This window comes from Panthera tigris, chromosome D4 (assembly GCF_018350195.1).
Source record: "Panthera tigris isolate Pti1 chromosome D4, P.tigris_Pti1_mat1.1, whole genome shotgun sequence".
NCBI classification, from domain to species: domain Eukaryota; kingdom Metazoa; phylum Chordata; class Mammalia; order Carnivora; family Felidae; genus Panthera; species Panthera tigris.
The window spans coordinates 82,085,881-82,105,658 of NC_056672.1; the positions used below are offsets into that span (position 1 = coordinate 82,085,881).

General features: G+C 43.0%; 1 protein-coding gene across 5 annotated transcripts in view; it reads right to left on the reverse strand.

The window, feature by feature from the left end:
* DENND1A (DENN domain containing 1A) overlaps positions 1–19,778 on the reverse strand; it is a 509,265-nt gene that overhangs the window by 167,052 nt on the left and 322,435 nt on the right. For all 5 annotated transcript variants that reach the window (XM_042963736.1, XM_042963734.1, XM_042963735.1 and 2 more), the window contains one exon: positions 12,566–12,667. In XM_042963736.1, coding sequence (XP_042819670.1) covers positions 12,566–12,667 — 102 coding nt within the window. The remainder of the gene's footprint in view (positions 1–12,565; positions 12,668–19,778) is intronic.

The window sequence follows — 19,778 nt, forward strand, 5'->3', positions numbered from 1 at the left end:
GAAATTTACAAGTCATGGAGTGGACACCATCAAGGAGAGTGGCCAACACAGAACAGAGTCCTACAGACAAGGACTTAAAAGCATGAGGGGTGAATGGTGATAGGTAGACACCTGAAGACATACCAACCAGGAAGCCCAAAGCCCAAACATTCAAGTGTTTCAGATGAGGGGAAGAAAGATGATTTTTCTATCATAAACCTGGTGATAATATTATAGAAAATTTAGAAAAATAGAGAAAAATGTCAACTCATGGCTTTACTACCTTTTTTTTTTTTTTTTTAAATGTTTATTTATTTTTGAAGGGGAGAGAGACAGAGCATGAGCAGGGGAGGAGCAGAGAGCGAGGGAGACAAGGAATCCGAAGCAGGCTCCAGGCGCTAAGCTGTCAGCAAGTGCCCAATGCGGGGCTCGAACTCACAAAGTGTGAGATCATGACCTGAGCCGAAGTCGGACACTTAACCGACTGAGCCACCCAGGTGCCCCACAGCTTTCCTATCTTAACACCCTACTGCTGGCAATTTGGGAGATCTTTTAAAAATCTTTTACTTCTGTGTATATGGCTATTTTTCTTCATTGTCTCATAGTAGATGTGTCATTTATTCTGCTTTTTTTCCACTAAGTTGCATCTTTAGCATTCCCTGTGTTGCCCACAGTCTTCATAACCATCATTTTTAATGACTGTAGGGTGCACTCCACTGAATAGCAAATGGATACATTACCTTAATTACTCCTCCTAATTTTGGATATTAAGGTTGCTTCCAACGTTGGTTAACAAAACATCAACAATGCTATTTGGTTAGGTGGCTTTCTCCATTTAGAAGTATTTACCAGAAAAAAAATCTTAGAAGTCGAATTATTGAGTCAAAAAAAGAATACACATCTTAACGTCCTATTTAAATATATCATGATATAACAAAGCCTGTTATAAAAGAGCATCACTCAGGCTACAAAAAGCATGGAGTGAAAAAAGGAAAAGAGTAAGCAGACAGTAAAGGCCTCCACAAACATTTGCTTACACAAAAGCCTACAAATTTCAGGCCAAAGAATATTAAAAAAAAAAAGGCCCTAACTGAGCCATGGGAAATCTTGTTCCCCAGTAATAAAATGTGGTACGTCCACATCACTGGAAGCCTGGAAGAATTTGAGTTCCCTTTTATCAAGCTTTTTAAAAGCTCTCCAAACTATGTACTGGCCAAGCAGCCTATACTTACTTAATGCTCTTGAAGGAACAAGAGATGTTATTTAAAATTTAGGAGAGAAACAGATGAAGAGTGTTTCGTTAAATGGCTGTGGAGGGAGGGGACATTATGTTTCTGTTCTCAGCATCCACATGGGCTTGAGATAAACATGAAGTCTATAAACAGGCGTGGAAATCAATAAGAGACGTACTATCTTTGCAACATTCCTCCTCTAAAATCCACAGCTGGGGAACAATACAATATTGTCAGTGAGAACGGCAAATCTGCAAGTCTCATGGAACCCAGCAAAATACAATAGCATTAACCTGGTCAACCTGTTTTTCTTCCTTTTTTTTTTTTTTTTTTTTTTTAAGGTAGAAAAAGATAACGGACGTCAGATTACAGAAGTTGAGACGAAACTATCTAGGTACCTACTAGAAAGCCAGAACCACCCTACCTCCCAAGTTACCCCTTTCCCCGTGTTCACAGATCACATGAAAATCAAGAGTGATGTTCTGAAAGCAACTCGATATTGGAGCCTCCTTTTTAAATTTATTTCCAAGTCCTCTCGTTTTTAAAAATGAACATAAGTCATAACTGATGTATGACAGAATGCATAGAAAGTACAGCTGGAGGAGTTGTGACAAATGTATGGACCCGTGTAACCACCACCAAAATCAAGACACAGAATGCTTTCTTCACCCCAAAATGTGCCCTGGTGCCCTTGTCAGTCACTCCTTGCCTTCTCTAACCCAGCCCAAGGCAACCACTGGTCTGCTTTCATCCACCAAAGACTAGCTTTTGCTCTTCTAGAATTCTATATAAATAAAATCATATAGTATATTCTCTTACATCTGGCTTCTTTTACTCAGTGTTAGGTATTTCAGATTCGTCTATGTTGTCGGGCAGATCAGTTGTTTCTTTTTGTTGCTGAGTAGTATTCCATTTTATAAGTATATCACTGCTTATACAGTCACCAGGTGACGGACAGCTGGGTTGTTTCAGTTTTTGGCGATTATGAACAAAGCCGCTGAAGACATGCACATACAGGTATTTGTGTGCACATAAGTTTTAATTTTCTTGGGTGAATACTTAGGAATGAAATAGTTGGTCAAATAGTAAACCTATGTTTAACATACACATTTATAAGAACTGTAGTCATTTTATTTGGGTTGTACCAGTGGGTATATGGTGGTACACTCATTGTAATATTAACCTGCTCCTTCAAGGAGCATGTTTTTGCGTATTCATTGGCCATTTGAAGATCTTTTACTGTTAAGTGTCTCTTCAAGTTTAACTGGGCTATCTCCTTATTACAGGGTTTAAGACTTCTTCATATAACCTGGATAAAAACCCATTTTCATATATAGGTAGGGAGAATATTTTCTCTCAGGCTATGGTTTGCCTCTTCATTTTTTCAATGGTGTCTTTTGAAGAGGGTAAGTTTTTACTTTTATTAGGTTTGATTGATTGCTTTTGCTTTTATGATGCGTGCCTTCTATGTCTACGAAATCTTTGCCTACCCCAAGCTCATGAAGACTTTCTCCTCTATTTTCTTCTGCTCATTTTATAGTTTTTGCTTCTATATTTATGTCCAGAATCCATTTTGAACTAGAATTTACGTGAGGTAAAAGTAGATTCATTTTGTTTCTGTGTGGATATCCAGTTGCTCTGGTAACATTTGTTGAAAAACCTATCATCTCTCTATTAAATTACTTTGGCATATTTGTTGGAGATCAGTTGGGTCTAATTCTGAAATATTTATTCTGTTCTATCGAACTATATATGTACACTTATTGTAATTTTATAGTAAGTCTCGAAAGGAGGCAATGTAAGTCCTACAACTTTGTTCTTTTTCAACATTGTTTTGGCTATTCTAGATCTTTCGCATATTCATATACATTTTAGAATTAGCTTGTCAAGTTTTTTTTTTTTTTTTTTAAGCCATCTGGAATTTGGGTTGGGAATATATTGAATCTATAGATCAATTCAGGGAAAATTAACATCTTTAAAATATGGAGTCTTCCAATCGAAAATATGGAATATCTCTCCATTTGTTTAGGTCTTTTAGGTTTTTTTCTCAGAAATATTTTGTAGCTTTTAGTATACAAATCTCACATGTTTTGTTAAATTTATTCCTCAATATTTTGTGTGCCATTTTAAATGGCACTTAAAATTTTTCACTTTTCAACTGCTTATCACCACTATATAGAAATATATTTAGCTCTTGTATACTGACCTTATCCTACGTGCTTGCTAAATTAACTTACAAGACTCCTTAGGATCTTCCATACACATGATCATATCTGAAAAAAAGACGATTTTACTTCGTCCTTTTTTTCTTCCTTGTCTTAGCAAAGCTGGTTAGAACCACTAGTACATTGCTGAATAGAAATGGGAAGAGCAGACATTCTTTTGGTTGTCATTCTGAGAGGAAAAAGCATTCATTCTTTCATCAGCAAGTAAGATGGTAGCTGTAGGTTTTTCCAAGATGCTCTTGATCACAATGAGGAAACCTCGTTTGTAAAGAGCTCTTAACATGAGAGGGGTTGAATTTTTCCTAAAATATGTGGTTCTATGAGGTATTAGCCTTTTTATAGATTGTATTCAATTCGTCAAAATTTTGTTAAAGATTTTTACATCTGTATTTATGAGGCATATCGGCCAGCACTTTTCTTGTAGATTCTTCATGTGCTTTTCATGTCAGAGTAATGCTAACCTCCGAAAATAAGGCGGGAGCTGTTCCTTTCCCCTTTATTTTCTCAAAAAGGTTAGTGTAAGGTTGCTATTTGTTCTTCCTTAAATGCATGATAGAATTAACCAAACTATCTGGCACTGGAATTTTCTCTGTGGGAAAGTCTTAATTACAAATTCAAATTTATTTAATAGAAATAGTGCTACTTTTTCTGTTTTCTATTTCTTATTGAGTAACTTTTGGTAATTTGTGTATTCAAAGAATTTGATTATCTAATTTATCAAAATTATAGGCACAGAGTTCTTTATAAAACTCTCTTATTTCCTTTTTAAAAAATATCCTTTTGGGGCACCTGGGTGGCTCAGTCAGTTAAGCATCCAACTTCGGTTCAGGTCATGATCTCACAGTCCGTGGGGTCGAGCCCTGCGTCAGGCTCTGTGCTGACAGCTCAGAGCCTGGAGCCTGCTTCGGATTCTGTGTCTCCCTCTCTCTCTGCCCCTCCCCCACTCATGCTCGCTCGCTCGCTCTCTCTCCCTCTCACAAAATGAATAAACGTTAAAAAAACTTTTTTAAATATCCTTTTTATTTTGCAATATTTTTATACTTCCAGAAAAGTTGCAAAGATACTACAGGGAGTACCTATACACTCCACGGTTTGTTTCCCTAATAGATCTTATATTACTAGAGCACGTTTGTCAAAACTAACACATTATTAACTAAACTCTAAACCTCATTGTGATTTCACCAATTTTTCCAGTAGTGTTCTTTTTCTATCCCAGTATCCAATCCAGAATTCCACCTTGTATTTAGTTTGTCATTTCTCTTCAGTCTTCTCTGGTCTGTGACAGTTCCTCAGGCTTTCCTATGCTTTTTATGACCTTGACAGCTTTTCAAATTTTATTTTAGGGAAAGAGAGAGACACACATGAATGGGGGAGAGGGAAAGAGAGAGTGAAACCTAGGCAGGCTCCACACTCAAACCTACGACCGTGGGATCATGACCTGAGCCGAAACTAAGAGTCAGACACTCAACCAACTGAGCCACCCAAGGTGCCCCTGGCCTTGACAGTTTTGAAAAGTACTAGTCAGGTATGTTATAAGATACCCCGCAATTTTCGGTTAACTGAAGTTTTTTGTCATTATTTGGGTTTTTGGAAAGAATGCCTGAGAGGTCATGTATCCTTCTCATCATATCAAGGTTACATAATCTTCACACAACATCACTGGTGACATTAAACTTGATCACTTGAAGAAGTGCTTGACATCTGTCCATTCAAGTTACACTTTCTCCCTTTACAGACTCTGTTTCTTGGAAGTAAGTCCAGCCCCCACTCAAGTGTATGTGTGTTGCAGGGGGTGGGGTGGGGTGGGGTGGGGTGGGGTGGGGACGATTAAGCTCCTTCTCCTGAGAGGACAGTATCTACAGATATTTGGAACTCTTCTATGAGCAACATTTGCCTCTCATCTCCCACCAACTCTCTATTGGCTGGTATTTGCATGGTGTACCTTTCCCATGCTTTTACTTTTCATCTGGCTGACTCTTTGAGATGAAATTCTTGTGGACAGCATCCCATTGGGTCTTGATTATTTATATAATTACTCTCCTTTAATTGGAATATTTAGACAATGTACATTTAATGCAATAATCAATATAGTGGGTCAATCTCTCATCTTGCTAACTTTTCTACTTGTTCCCTCTGTGTTTGGTTCCATCATCCTTCCCCCTCCCTCTAAATGGTTTGGATCTTCAATATTGGCTTATTGGCTGTACATCTTGTTTTCCCCCTTAGCGGCTCCTCTAAGGTTTACGGTATACATCTTTAACTGAAGAGTCTACCTTCAAACAATGTCATACCATTTTACATAGAATTTAAGAATCTGAAAACTGTATGCTTCCTTTCTCCACCTACACACTGTCCTCTGTTGTTACCGCTGCCATACATTTCATTTCACTTCTACCCATGTTACAACACACAATACGTTAGTATTTTTTAATTTAAATACTCAAGTTATCATTTATAGAAATTAAAAATGAAGAAAGAAGTCTAGGGACACTTAGGTGGCTCAGTTGGTTAAGCGTCCGACTTCGGCTCAGGTCGTGATCTCGCGGTCTGTGGGTTCGAGCCCCCACGTCGGGCTCTGTGCTGACACCTCAGAGCCTGGAGCCTGCTTCGGATTCCGTGTCTCCCTCTCTCTTTTCACCGCCCCTGCTTGCATTCTGTCTCTCAAAAATGAATAAACGTGGGGCGCCTGGGTGGCTCAGTCGGTTGAGTGTCCGACTTCGGCTCAGGTCACGATCTCGCGGTTCGTGAGTTCGAGCCCCGCGTCGGGCTCTGGGCTGATGGCTCAGAGCCTGGAGCCTGCTTCCGATTCTGTGTCTCCCTCTCTCTCTCCCCCTTCCCCATTCATGCTCTGTCTCTCTCTGTCCCAAAAATAAATAAACGTTAAAAAAAAAAAATTAAAAAAAAAAAAGAATAAACGTCAAAAAAAATTTTTTTTGGATACAAAAAATGACGAAAGAAGTCTCTTACATTTACCCACATATTAACTATTTCTGGCACTCTTCCCTCCTTTATTGTTGAAGTTTCTCAATGGTTTCACTTTTCTTTTATCTGAAGAACTTCCTTTAATATTTCTCGTAGTGTTTGCTGACAGTGATTTTTCTCTCACTTTTTTCATCTGAAAAGGTCTTAAATTTTGTCTTCAATTTTGCAGGATATTTTCATCCTGTTGAAGGATATAGATTTCTAGGTTGAAAAATTTCCCTTCATTACTTTAAAAATGTCATTCCATTACCTTCTGGCTTATGTAGTTTCTTATAAGTAGTCTTCAGTCATTACTTCTTCCTTTTACGTAATGTGTCTTCTTTCTCCAGCTAATGTTAAGCCTTTGTTTTTATCAGTGGTTCTGAGTAATTATCATTCTGGGCTCTGGTTTTGTGTGGATCTACTATGCTTGAGGTTCCTTGAGCTTCTTGGAACTCTGAATTTACAATGTTCATCAAAAGTAAAGAAAAATGCTATAATTTCTTTAAATATTTTTTCTTCTGTCTTTCCCCACCTTCCTCTCCTTCTAGGATGATAAGCATTTTAATCCTCTTAATACTGTGCTATGGGTCCTAGAGGGTCTATTAATCTTTTCCAGTGTTTTCCCTTTCTCTGCCTCACAGTGGGTAGTTTTTATTCCTATGTTTTTAAGTTCATTGATCTTTTATGCTGTGGTGTCTAATATCCTCTTAATCCTATCAATGAAATTTTCATTCCAGGTATTCTGTTTTTCACCTCTACAAGTTCCTTTTCATTCTTTTTATATTTTCTATTTCTCTTCTCAAATAGTTCAGGTCTTCCTTTAAATTCACAAGCATATTGATTTATAATCCTTTACATCTCAAGACCTTTGTCTAATTCCACCATTTCTGAGCTTGTTTCTTTACTGATTTTTCTCTTTGTTATGGGCTACATTTCTTCTGATCTCAACACTTCTCATATATTTAAAATAGGTTGCCAGATACTGTGAATGTTACATTGTTGTATATGGATTTTATTGGCTTTTTTGTCTTTAAAGTAATCTCTACACCCAACATAGAGTCTGAACTCACAAACCTGAGATCAAGAGTGGATGCTCCAGTGACTGAGTCAGCCAGGTGCCCCTACTGTCTTCTTTTAAAGAGAGTTATAGTTTATTTTGATGGGAAGTTAAATTCCTTGCATATGAGGTTGAACCTTTCAAGGCCTTTTCTTTTTAAAGAAATAGTTTTAAAACTTTTACTGAAGTTTAAATATACAACACACACATAACATTGGTGTTCAGCTTGATGAATGAATTCCTGCCCACGTAACTGGTATTCAGATTAAACAAGAGAGATTATGCTTCTCAAGGTTTGCTTTTAACCTTGGTTAGGGCCAGGCTAAAAGAATCCTTACTCTAGAGCGAACTTAGAGTCCTACCAAGGCATGGTCTCCGGCAGTCTCTAACGACTGTCCTCATTGAACAGCAAGATCTTACTCTGGCTGGTCAGAGCTTGTGTGAGCGAGAGTCTATGTGAGCTCCACCCTACACAGGGGCAGGTCAGTCTTTAGCACATTAGTCAAGAGGACTTGAGTCAGATTTCTGGAGCTCTTGTGATGAGCGCCTTCTTCCAGTCCGGTACTCTGACCCACAAATTTAAACCATCTCGCCCTTAAGCTCCTCAGCTTTCTGACCCCTCGACTCAGCAAAACTGGTGTGCTTTGCTGGGGATCCCCTCCTGGCACCATGGTCCAGAAATGCCTCAAGGCAAAAAGCCAGGGGAATGGCAGGCCTCACCTCACTTGCTTCCTTTCTCTCAGGAATCGAAGTCCTGCACGGCCTGTTGTCTAACATGTGAAAACCACTGTTTTTTAAAATTGTCCAGAGTTGTAGTTGTTAATGGTGGGAGGATAAAGCCAGTTCCAATTATTCCATCATGGCTAGAAGCGGGACAGAGGCCTCCTTTAGTAAAATTTCCAGCACGGGTGCCACATTTTGCAAGATTTCATCTACCAAAATAACCCAATCCATGTGTCCCTTCTGCCCTTCTACCTATCTATTCAGTGGCTGCTGCATCTCTGGGAAACAAAGATGAATAAAACCTGACTCCTGCCTTTAAAGAAGTCACAATTCACAGGAAAAGCCAGAAGTATATACTCAATTATACTGTTGGGTGAGACGTATAATTACACAAGTATAATTACACAATTATACAAGGGGCTGTGAACACAAAGAGAAAGATATAGTGAAATGACCTGTAGAGGTGACGAAAGGTTTTATTTATTTATTTATTTATTTATTTACTTACTTACTTACTTACTTACTTCTTTATTTATTTAAGTAGGCTCCACATCCCATGTGGGGCTTGAACTCACGACCCTGAGATTAAGAGTCACATGCTCTACCAACTGAGCCAGTCAAGTGCTCCAGGGAAGATTTTTATAGTTTTACATTTAGAGTAAGTCTTGAAGATTGAGTAGGAGATTGGCGGGTGGGGCAGGACATTGGGGGCGGGGGGTGGGGGACTATATGCAAAGTTTGAAGTTATAAAATAACATGCAAGGTTTGCAGAACTAGTAACAGTTCCAATTATGTATGGAGTTTGGAGCTGGGAGGGGAGAGAGCTAAAGCTATCAGAAAAACACCCAGGAGAGTCAGAATATGAAAGAGGACCCTGAATGCCATGCTCATCGTAAATATCCATAAATCATCATCCATAATCATCATCACTAACTACCATCTATCACACTCATAGGATGTATGTTTTACATATATTATATACATTACCTTCAATTCCCACAACAACCTATGAGGAAACTAAGGCTCAGAGAGCCTAAGTAATTTTGATCAAGATCACACGGTTAGTACGTGGAGAAGCCAGGAATGAAAGACGCGTCTGTCTGATTTCAAAGCCAACAAAAGGAATTCGCCTCTAAGCTATAGGCACTGAGAGGTAATGGGTTTTTGTTTCGTTTTGTTTTTCGCTTGTTTGTTTCTGTTTTTTAATTATGTTCATTAATGGAGTAGTTTTAAGAGGGAAATGCAGTTAAATTTATTTTTGGAAAGGCTGCTCTGGTGCAAGAGGAGGACAGGCTGGAGTCAGAGGAGCAAGTTCACGGGCTGGTGGTTAATGGTGTGGGGAGAAAACGAAGAGCCTGGATTAGGTGGTGGAGGGAGAACGGGAGAAGAGAATTTGACAAACGGCTGAAGAAGCAGAATCTGTCAGATGCCACAAACAAGCACCTCCAACCAAAGGGGAAATTGTGAGGTCAGCTGTGGACATGGCGGTGCCCTGCAAGTCCCGGCTCTGTGCTGAAGGCAAGGGACACGAAGATGCACAGCATGTGGTTTCTTCTCTCAAGGATGTGACAGTTCACACAGCCTTATGGGATCAAACCTATGCATTCCCCGGAAACACAATTGCCTTACGGACCACATTCCCTATCCATTATTTGGAGTCTTTCATGGCTCTGGAGCCCCATGCTGAATACTGTTGTAGAACGTTCTCAACCCTGCCACAGACCTCGTTTTTGTGTAGGCAGAGGACTTTTAGGGAACCTAACTGTCCTCCAACTCTGGCTGCAATGATTAACAACAATTTTATGAAAAACAAATGCAGGTACCATTTATTGAACACTAACAATACGTGAGCACTGTTCTAAGCATTTGAGGAACATAACCATCTTGTTTATTTGCTACAGCAATCCTAACTACAGGGCTCACACTCCTCCTTCCAACACGGGAGCCTGAGCTCAGAGAGAAAAAAATAACTTGCCTACATTCCTTTGGTTCCCCGAGACCACTGCGACGATCATTTAAAAAGCATCTTGGAATGTGCCATCTTCAGGAAGCCTCTATTTCCGTCTCCCAAATTTTGTCATCCCTGGACCCTTCTGTGCCTGATTCCTATTTCCCTTGTGACCCCTATTATGCTACATCGTGAGATAGATAGATATATATATATATATATATATATATATATATATATATATATATATATGTTTATATATATGTTTATATATATGTTTATATATATGTTTATATATATATGTTTATATATATATATATATATATATTTTTTTTTTTTAACATATCTGTTTCCCCTACTTTCCTCTTTGAAGGAAAGGACTAGATCTATTTCATCTTTGCTGTTTGATGCCCAGCACTGGGCCAGCACACAGCAGATGGGACCAGTCTACCTCACTGTTTCCTAGCTATCAGCCAGTCATTCTGGGCTGCCCCAGGCCCCTGGCCATTCCTAGCATCTGATACCTCAGGCTCACTTACAAAATTCACTCAGGAACTGCCAGGTCCATACCTATGGCACCCATGGATTAAGGGGAAAGCTTTTCCCTAGGAAGGAACCAGGGTGGAAGCCACATATTCTTTGGACCAATGATTCAAACTATGGTCAGGAGGCCCTGAGATCCCAAGCCCATACCTTGTCCTGACACAAATAGGTAGAGCCTCATGGTGTCTGGTCCTTTCCTTTTTCCTGCTTCTGCCATCTGTTTGCCTCAGAAGGGGGCGGGGGCAGGGTATAAGGAGAGGAGGCAGTGTGGGCTTTGGTGCCGTCCAATCTCAGCTCTGCCCCAGCCAGTCATATGACCTATAGCAGGGCATGTGCTCTCTGAGGTTCATCTGCCCTATGTAAAGGAGAGAACACCTACTCCACTGGGCTATAATGCTAACTGCATGTGATCCCTGAATGCAGACGGCCCCTAGAGAGGATGTGGGGCTTGGCAGCTCTCAGGAGAGACAGAGTTGGGTTCACTTCCTGGCTCCTCCTCTTTCTAGCTCTGGGCACGAAGCAGGAATAAGGAAAATGCCTTCCTCAGGGCAGTGTGAAGAGGAAATGAGGGGTCAGTACGAGCTCTTAGCATAGAGTTTAGCACATAGGAAGTCAATGAAGGGTAGCCATTGTTTAATTAGACTACAAATGGAACATCTTTAAATTTTGTGGGTTTTTTAAATTTTATTTGAGAGAGAGAGAGAGAGAGCACGCACGCACGCACAAGAGCAGGGGAGTGGAGCAGAGTGGGGGCGGGAGGTGGGGAAGACAGACTCTTCAGCAGGCTCCACGCACAGCGCAGAGCTGGACACAGGGCTCAATCCTGTGACCCCGGAATCATGACCTGAGCCAAAATCAAGAGCCAGACGCTCAACTGACTGAGCCACCCAGGTGCCCCAGAACATCTTTATGTAGCACAAATGACTTCCCCAAATCTTACACTGAGTTAAGAGTAGAGGAGTTTGAAACCATGTTGCAAGTTGTTCATCAACAAACAGCAGCATCTCTTCCAGACAGCTAACCCCAAAGTGCCACGGGGACCTCCGGCAGGAATGGAGCTCCACTTCCCACGACACAAACCCAGCAGCACAGACCAGATCCCACGTCAGCACATGGGGCCGGGAACATCTACCCCCTTCAGCCAGGAAGTCAGAATAACTTTATAGATCCTCCAGCAGACAGAGCCATGGAGGTCACACCAGAAACATCAAAACCCTATTTCCCCGTGAGCCCCAGTCCTCCTCATTCCTGTGGACGATGGGGGAGATTGGGTCTGCTTCGCACAGCTGCCCATGAGGCAGCCTGAGTAGCAACGTTGAGACAGGTAGGTGGTCAGGTGTCGGCGTGGCAAATGTGGCAGCCGGTTGCTTTTGCTAAAGAGAGCCCACTATCTGTCTAGACGTTAGGTATTTAAGATTTATGGGACAGAGAGCCACATTCAGAGCACTGTCAGCAGATATCTTGCTACCTGGGAAAATGGCTGCTTGATGATGGTCCAGGAAAGACATACAGACCTGAAGTGTCCCATATCGCTCACACAGAAAGCCCTCCGGAGTTGCTCAGGGGAAGCTGTGCTGTCCTCGGGATGCGGCAATATGCTGGAGAGGGGACGCAAGTCCCCGAGGCTCCCACACAAAGAGGAGCTGACTAGACGCTGGGATCACTACACAGCCCCCCAGATGCACGTTGTGAGAGCAAAGCAACTAAACAAAATGAACCACCCTCCAACTTTCCTTCACTGAGACAAAGGTGGCAGACGCAGCAGAGAAACAAACTGTAGTTCTTAGGCCAGAGGAAAACCACGACCGTCTCCCCTCCTTTCCGTTCTCGAAAGTCATGTTCATGTCCACTGCCCGAACTCACAGGAGTCAGACCTCAAGAGCTCATTACCCACCACATCATTTGGGAGGCTCTGGAGGTCATCAAAGGGAGTTTCCAGGGTGTTGGTGTCCACGTTGAGGATCACGACATCATCCAGGGCCATGTTTCTGACTTTCTGCAAATAAAAAAATTCCGAAAGAAAAATAATTGAAGCACCATGAGGACACGGATATTTCCACTGGCCCTCTCCGGGGAAGCGGAATAAGGAAGAACAGTGACATTTGCCAAAGGCTCATTTTGTGGCAGGCCCAATGCTAGGTGGGTCACATCTCTTAGGCCTTTTAACTGTCACAAAAACTCTGGGGGCTCTACATTCCCCCCCAAGTCCCAGCAGGGGAAAGGGTTTCACAAGAATGAAGATGACTAAGTTAATATGCTCAGGTCACATGGTTAGGAAGAGAGATCTTTACACCTCAACTTTTTTTCTTATCTTTTCTTTTCTTTTTTTAACACTAGGAGCTATAGTCTAAACCTCTGGCTGCAGGAATTCTGATGTACCGCTAAGCCCAAATGACACCCTTCAATCTGTCCCCACTCACTTACCAAAAGCCACTTGCCCATCTCTCTTTTGGATCTTACCATTCTTGGGATGGAATATGGTAGATGGACTGGTGTTACCATGTCAACATTTCCCTTAAACACGGAGTAGGGAGGTCACGCTTTCAGTTGGGTCCCATTTTCCACAGAAACCCAGCAAGTCAGTCAAGGCTCAGAGGCTCTGGCCATGAGCCATTACTCTACTGGCGCAGTCATGGAAAAGATAAGGGAGATGTGCTTATTAGGTGCGCATGTTTGTGCGGGGAAGAAGGGATAGGTAAAATATGGAGAAAGGAAAGGCCCACCCTCTGGGAGCAGCTCTCCACAGTCTCCAGAAGTACAAGATTATGTGTAGCTTGAGCTTTTAATTTTTAATCACACTATTCACCCACTGCTAGAATCCTCCTCCATTTTTCTCCCGCCTACCCACTGCTCCCAATCTCATTCAACCCTCTTCTCCTGTCCAATATCAAAGCTCATTCCTTTAGAGTCTAGAACTTCACAACTGTGTCTTTATCTCACTTGGCCCCAGTTAATTAGGAAGACCTTATCATTTGTGGTCAAAACTGGAACGCTTGTTGGTATGAAAGAGGGCATATTATGCTAGGGCAGAAGACATCCAACGGGACATACAGTCACCTTACATATATAAGCGATCAATTTATTAGCTACTCTCTGAGGCACTGAATATAACCGTGCAGGTATGTACTGCCCAGGGACGTCCCACCAGCCACCTGGGGCTGAAATCGGCTAAGCCGTGTGTCTGGGTCAGGGGTGGTGGCCGTGGAAGAGAAGAGATAGACGCCTTTTCTTAATTCATCGAAGAGAACCGCACAGCCTAGTGATGGGCCTGGACCATCCCGATGGCTGCTAAACCCCAGTCTCTAGGACATAGCCTGGTACCTAAGTAAACGTTTTGAGATTCCTCCCAGCAGGAGGGTGGAGCTGAGCTGGTCAGAAGCCTCCTAGGGTTGAAAAATGGTCCCAGGTGGCAGAGTCCGGGAACCCTTCCACTTAACACACCTAAGAGCCTCAAACTCCTTTTGCTGTTGAGTTTTCCACACCACCAGGGGCTAGCCCGCAAGCCTTTCAATCCATTCGTCAACATTTCCTAAGTGCTCACTATGGGCTAAGAACCGCAGAGGAGAGACAAGATTCCCTGCCTACTTACAAGTTTATTCTCCCCTCCAAACATTAATTACAGACTAAAACTTTTACAGAGTAAAAACTTGGCAGCAAACAGCCTTGATAATAATACAAATCACCAGGGTTTCATAAAGCACAACCCCCATTTTTCAGATGAGAACGTTAAGATTCCTGGTGAACTGTCCGGGGCTCCACTGCCACCTCATTTTTCAGTCCAAAAACTTTAAGACCTAGCAGTGTGCTGGCAGGAAGTTACAGAAATAGCCTCAACAACAATCTCTTTCACTCATATCACCCGTGGAGCTCACACACATTCTTTCATTGTCAACAACGTAGCTGGAGGCAAAGTATCACCATTCCCGTTTGCAGGAATGAGAAACTGAGGCTCAGAGAGGTGAAGTGGCTCGCCCCGGATTATGTGGCTATAGTTTGGCTACCTCATCCGTAAAACTGGTCCAACGACTGTGACCACCATCCTCTAACCTCTGCCCCCCGGGCTGCTGTGAGGGAGTAGAGGTAATACGTGCACGGTGCCAGGCACACAGGATTTATAAATAGTGCTTGTTATTATTACTTTCATAATTCACACATCTGCTACAGCAAGTCTGAAAGCCGTAGTGCCAATGGCCTAAGGGCAAAAACCGTCTGGTCCCTTCTTGGAGGCTAATGGGCTCTCACCTCAAAAGCTGAAACACCAGAAATGGAACTGGAGAAGAGGCCACAAGGAACCCCAAAACTCAGCAGGGGACTCCAGGCCTGGAGGACTGCGCTGAGGGCCACTGCACCCCAGAACTGCCTCTTCTGTCTCATCTGACCTTCTAAAAGAGTCCCAAACAGAAGGGGGCAGGGGGCTTGGCCACTGGAGAGAAGCCTCAGGGGCTGAAAGGCCCAGCAAGAGGGATGTTGATTCTGGACCAGAATTGGGCGTTGTTTCTGTGTTCCCAGAGGGGCCCCAGCAGCACAGACCAGCCCTTGTGGGCTCTCCGCGGCCTGGGCTGGAACAGGCTTTTGATTTCTTCCCACTCCTGACTGGAGGGCCTGCCGGTTAAGCTGTGTGGAGTGTTTACTTTTTCAACAATGGCAGCAGGCTGAAGAAGAGGAAAAAACCTGGCCCTTTTTTCTGACTTAGCAGGCCAGGGTCCCCTTAGTAACCAAAATGCCCAAGCACCAGGCTCCAGGCAAGGAGCTGGGTCGGCACAGTTTCCTCTTACAGGACAAAGCTGCCCTCCTGGCAACAAGGCCTCTTCCAAAGAGGCTGGCGTAGACTCAAGGGCCTTCCTGAAGCTCAGTGTTCCCAAGGAAAGAATCGGAGGCCAGCTCAGCCGGATGGTGCCTTATCCCTGAAAGGCTCAAGGAAACAAGAGCAATGAAGAAAGGCCAAACCCTCCCTCGTCAACACACACACACACAAAACCAACCCCACAAAACCCTTCAAACTGGGGTGGGGGTGGGAAGAGCTGGTGGAGGAGGAAGCTAGACCATTACTGGGAGCCTGCTCACTGAATCTCACTGAATCCCGACCACGCCAGGAGGCAGATACTACCATCTCCGTGGTAGGGATGAGAAAATAAGGCTTGGAGACGTCAAATAAACCGCCCCAAATCACACGGCTGGTGAGTGGCAGAGCTGACTTTTGAACCCGCTCTGACTCGAAAGCCTCGCTATTTCTGAAGACGTCCCAAATCCAATTGCTCAGACCTCAGAACGAGTACCTGTAGGGCATGAAGCTATATGGATCCTCTCAGGGCCGAGCTTTCTCTTACACACACAAAAAAACACTTGCCTTTTGTATCATAAAAATCACATGGGTCTGTTCAAAAAAAAAAAAAAAGGACAGACAAAAAATTTCAAAAAAGGAAAGTATAGTGATGCTCATCCCTCCATTTGGAGATCGTGTTTTGATGTCTCCTTCCATATCCTTTCATCTCAATCCCTACTTTTAAAAATATAGTTAAAATAGTTCTTAATATTTCTTCCCGATTCTCTCTCATTACAATATATGAATGCTCCACTTCATTAAAAACTTTGTAAAGATCACTGCTAATTGCTACAAAATGTTCCACTTCGTGGAAACAAACTCGACCAAGCCCCTCCCGTTGGCCGTTACCACCGGTTTTTAAGTAATTTTTATATATGATATTGTCATGAAATTTGTAGGCATAACGCCTTGGGCTTTAGGACAGGTTCCTAGAAGTGGAATTTCCTTTCCACTTCTTAAAAAGTGTCCCTCTCAAATTCGACTTTGAGGGAGATATCTTTACTTCCAATTATTTTAAAGTCATTTTATCCACAGCTTGTGTTTCCTACTCTAAGTGAAGAAAAATCAGCAAAGACACGAGCAGATGTCAAAATAGTCCTCCAAAAACCCTACCCAATTAAAACACTTACGAGTACCGCGGCACACCGAGACAGCTCTCCGGTAGCTTGTCCCACCAACACGTTCCCTCTCTTTTTAGTTACAACATATGCCAAAGCTCCTGCCAGCTGCAAACCCTCCCCCCACCAGACTCTATAGGCTTTTTCTCAGAATGAAAAAAAAAAAAAATACTGACATGCACACCGACTTTCCAAATGGCATTTCTTGCACAGAGAAACACACAAAAATGGCATCCTCCCATAAATATTGTTAATCAAAAATGTCTTTCTCTTTATGCTTTGTCACAGACAGACTCAGCCTGACCCCGGCCTTTCAGGACAGGGGAGGGGAACATCATAGTCGGGAGGTGGTGGGGGCAGCAGAGAGGTTGGGTTCTAACACACAGGCTTCACTTAAGGATTGCCCCCCACCTCCAGGGCTGCCTTAAGGCAATTCACTCAACCTCCAAAATCCTCCAGGTTTTCATCTGTGAAATGGGGATCAAGATAGTACCCCCTCACAGAACTGCTGGGAGGATTGGATAAGCGAATGTACGTGGAAGAGTCGGCAGGATTCCAGGGACACCCGAACAGGCATTCATCAAACAGTGGCTCTCCTGCCCGTCTGTTCCCTTTCCTTTGATGGTTCCTGAGAACTCAGCAAAGCCTGGCCAGCCTCACTGCAGAGGGCCCGGGCTGGCAGTAAGTTTGCCTTTCCCTGTGCTGCCCTGAGGTCATTCCTACAACCAGAATAATATGCCAACCTAGAGTTATTTATAGAAGTATTCAATTCCTCCCCTAGTCCACGGGCTTCTTAGGGTAATAAGACAGAGAACTCTACACTGTCAGCTCCTACTCCAGCACTTGGCCCACAGGAGGCAATTCCTGAACGAACGAACGAATGAATGAATGAATGAATGAAAGAACGGAAGGCACCAGAGGCAAGAGGTGAACACAGGATCTGGAAGCCAGTCTGTGAGTTCTAACCCAGCTTTAACACTCACCAGCTGTACAAATGTGGGCATTTCACTCTCTCTGTGCCCCCTGTGCCATCCTCTATATACTGCAGGTGACAACAGTGCCTCCCTCATAAGAATGTGGTAAGGATTAAACGGGTTAACATTTTTTTTTTTAACGTTTACTTATTTTTGAGACAGAGAGAGACAGAGCATGAACGGGGGAGGGGCAGAGAGAGAGACACAGAATCTGAAACAGGCTCCAGGCTCTGAGCTGTCAGCACAGAGCCCGACGCGGGGCTCGAACCCACGGACCGCGAGATCGTGACCTGAGCCGAAGTCGGACGCTTAACCGACTGAGCCACCCAGGCGCCCCAACATTTTAAAAGTGGTACAGTGGCACCTGGCACACGAGAAGCTCAAGATAAGTGAGCTTTATTTTGTTAAATAAAAACGAACAATCACTTGGGGCACCTGGCTGGCCCAGCCGGAAGAGCACGCGACTCTTGATCTCAGGGTTGTGAGTTCAATCCCCATGTTGGGTACAGAGTTTACTTAAAAATAAAATCTTTAAAACAACAACAACAACAACAATCTTTTGAGGGTGGTGGGAATATTCTATATCTTTACTGTGGTGGTGATGATTTCACAAATGTATGAAACTGTCAAAATTCATTAAATTGTATGCTTTAAATAGATGGTCTGCACATAAACTGTAACCCAATGAAATTGATAAAAACATTAGTACTATGTCCAGAACACAGAATAAAATCAGAAAAGACGACAAAAAATTAATAATGCACGAATGGTGAATGAATGCCATCTGACAAGGTCATTTGTCCCTGCTACATTCAGATTTGCAGCTGAGTTTGGCTCCCTGTTCCTTCTTTTCTTTTGTCTAGCTCAGGAATTTTTTTTTTTTTTTTAACTTTGCTTTTCCACTCATGACCTCTTAGGATAAACATAAAAATCCAATGCCCCTAGAGATTCTAGTATACTTCTCTACATTAAAGTGGAATCTATTTGAGAAACACTCTACCTTTGGTGTTTCCCCTGCAACCAAGACTTTATTGAGCCTCACTTTCTAAAACTGGTGGTCTGAAAACAATGGATTTCCTCCCCTAACATAGGAAGTAGTGACACTAGTTCAAACCACACCAATACCCCCCACAGATGGGGATGATCCTGCCTGTCCAAGGAAGGGATTGGACAACTAGTGACAAAAGTTAGGACCCAGAAGAAGCCTGTAAGATGAAAAGCAAGGGTTTGCACTGGCAGTGTAATCCAGGGGATTCAAAGAGTGGTCAGGAGAATGTGATACTTCCCTGGCTGAGGAAGCTAGGAGCAGGATGTGGAAGAAAGCTGGTCCTAGACATTGAGGAGCAGGGGCCCAGCTCCACTCAGCCTCTTCAGCTGAGCGTTGGGCTGGCTCCCTATCTAGGGTGGAGGTCAGCGAGCCAGCATGCATGGAGTCACTGAGCCAGCATGCAGTGCATTTTTATTCTTGTCCTTCCAGTAGGACCATCGCCAGGGCAGAGCCGGGGCATATATGTCTCTGCCTCTCCAGTGCCCAGCACGGTGCCTGACGCAGGGCAAATGCTCGTGAACCGGAGAATAAACTAATACTGTGGCTGGACCCACTCTGCTGGGAGGCACGCCTGGAAGCAGATGTCAGTGTAAAGCCCAAATGGACAACGTAAGCCCAAAGTAGGCAAAACGGAATTTGCTCAAGGAAGTGAGAGGGGAATAAGAATAATGATGGCAATGACAATAATTATGTGAAATTATCATGATTAATTAGTGTAGAATTAACTCATAGTTGACACAGGAAGTAAGATAGGAGTTAACACGGTGGTTAAAACCATGGGCTCCGGAATGAGACGGTCAGATTCAAGCCTTGTCTCTGTGACTGTGTAACCTCCAGCAAGCTCTTTACCTCTGAGCCTCAGTGTTCTTATCTTTAAGATGGGAATGCTACCTACCGCACAGACGACCTGTGAGGGTTAAGTGAGATAACGTGTGTAAAGAATTAACACAGCACCTGACTGCAGTGGGTGAGCAATACATGGGGGGTGGGGGAGGAACAGAAGTGAGTTTCCATCCTTGCAATTTCAAAGTTATGCCAATAAAATGGATTAGAGCTCCAAGACTGTAAGAATTTAATTTTTTAAAGCATGTTTATATATTTATTTTTTGAGAGACAGAGAGAGAGCAAGCTGAGGAGGAGCAGAG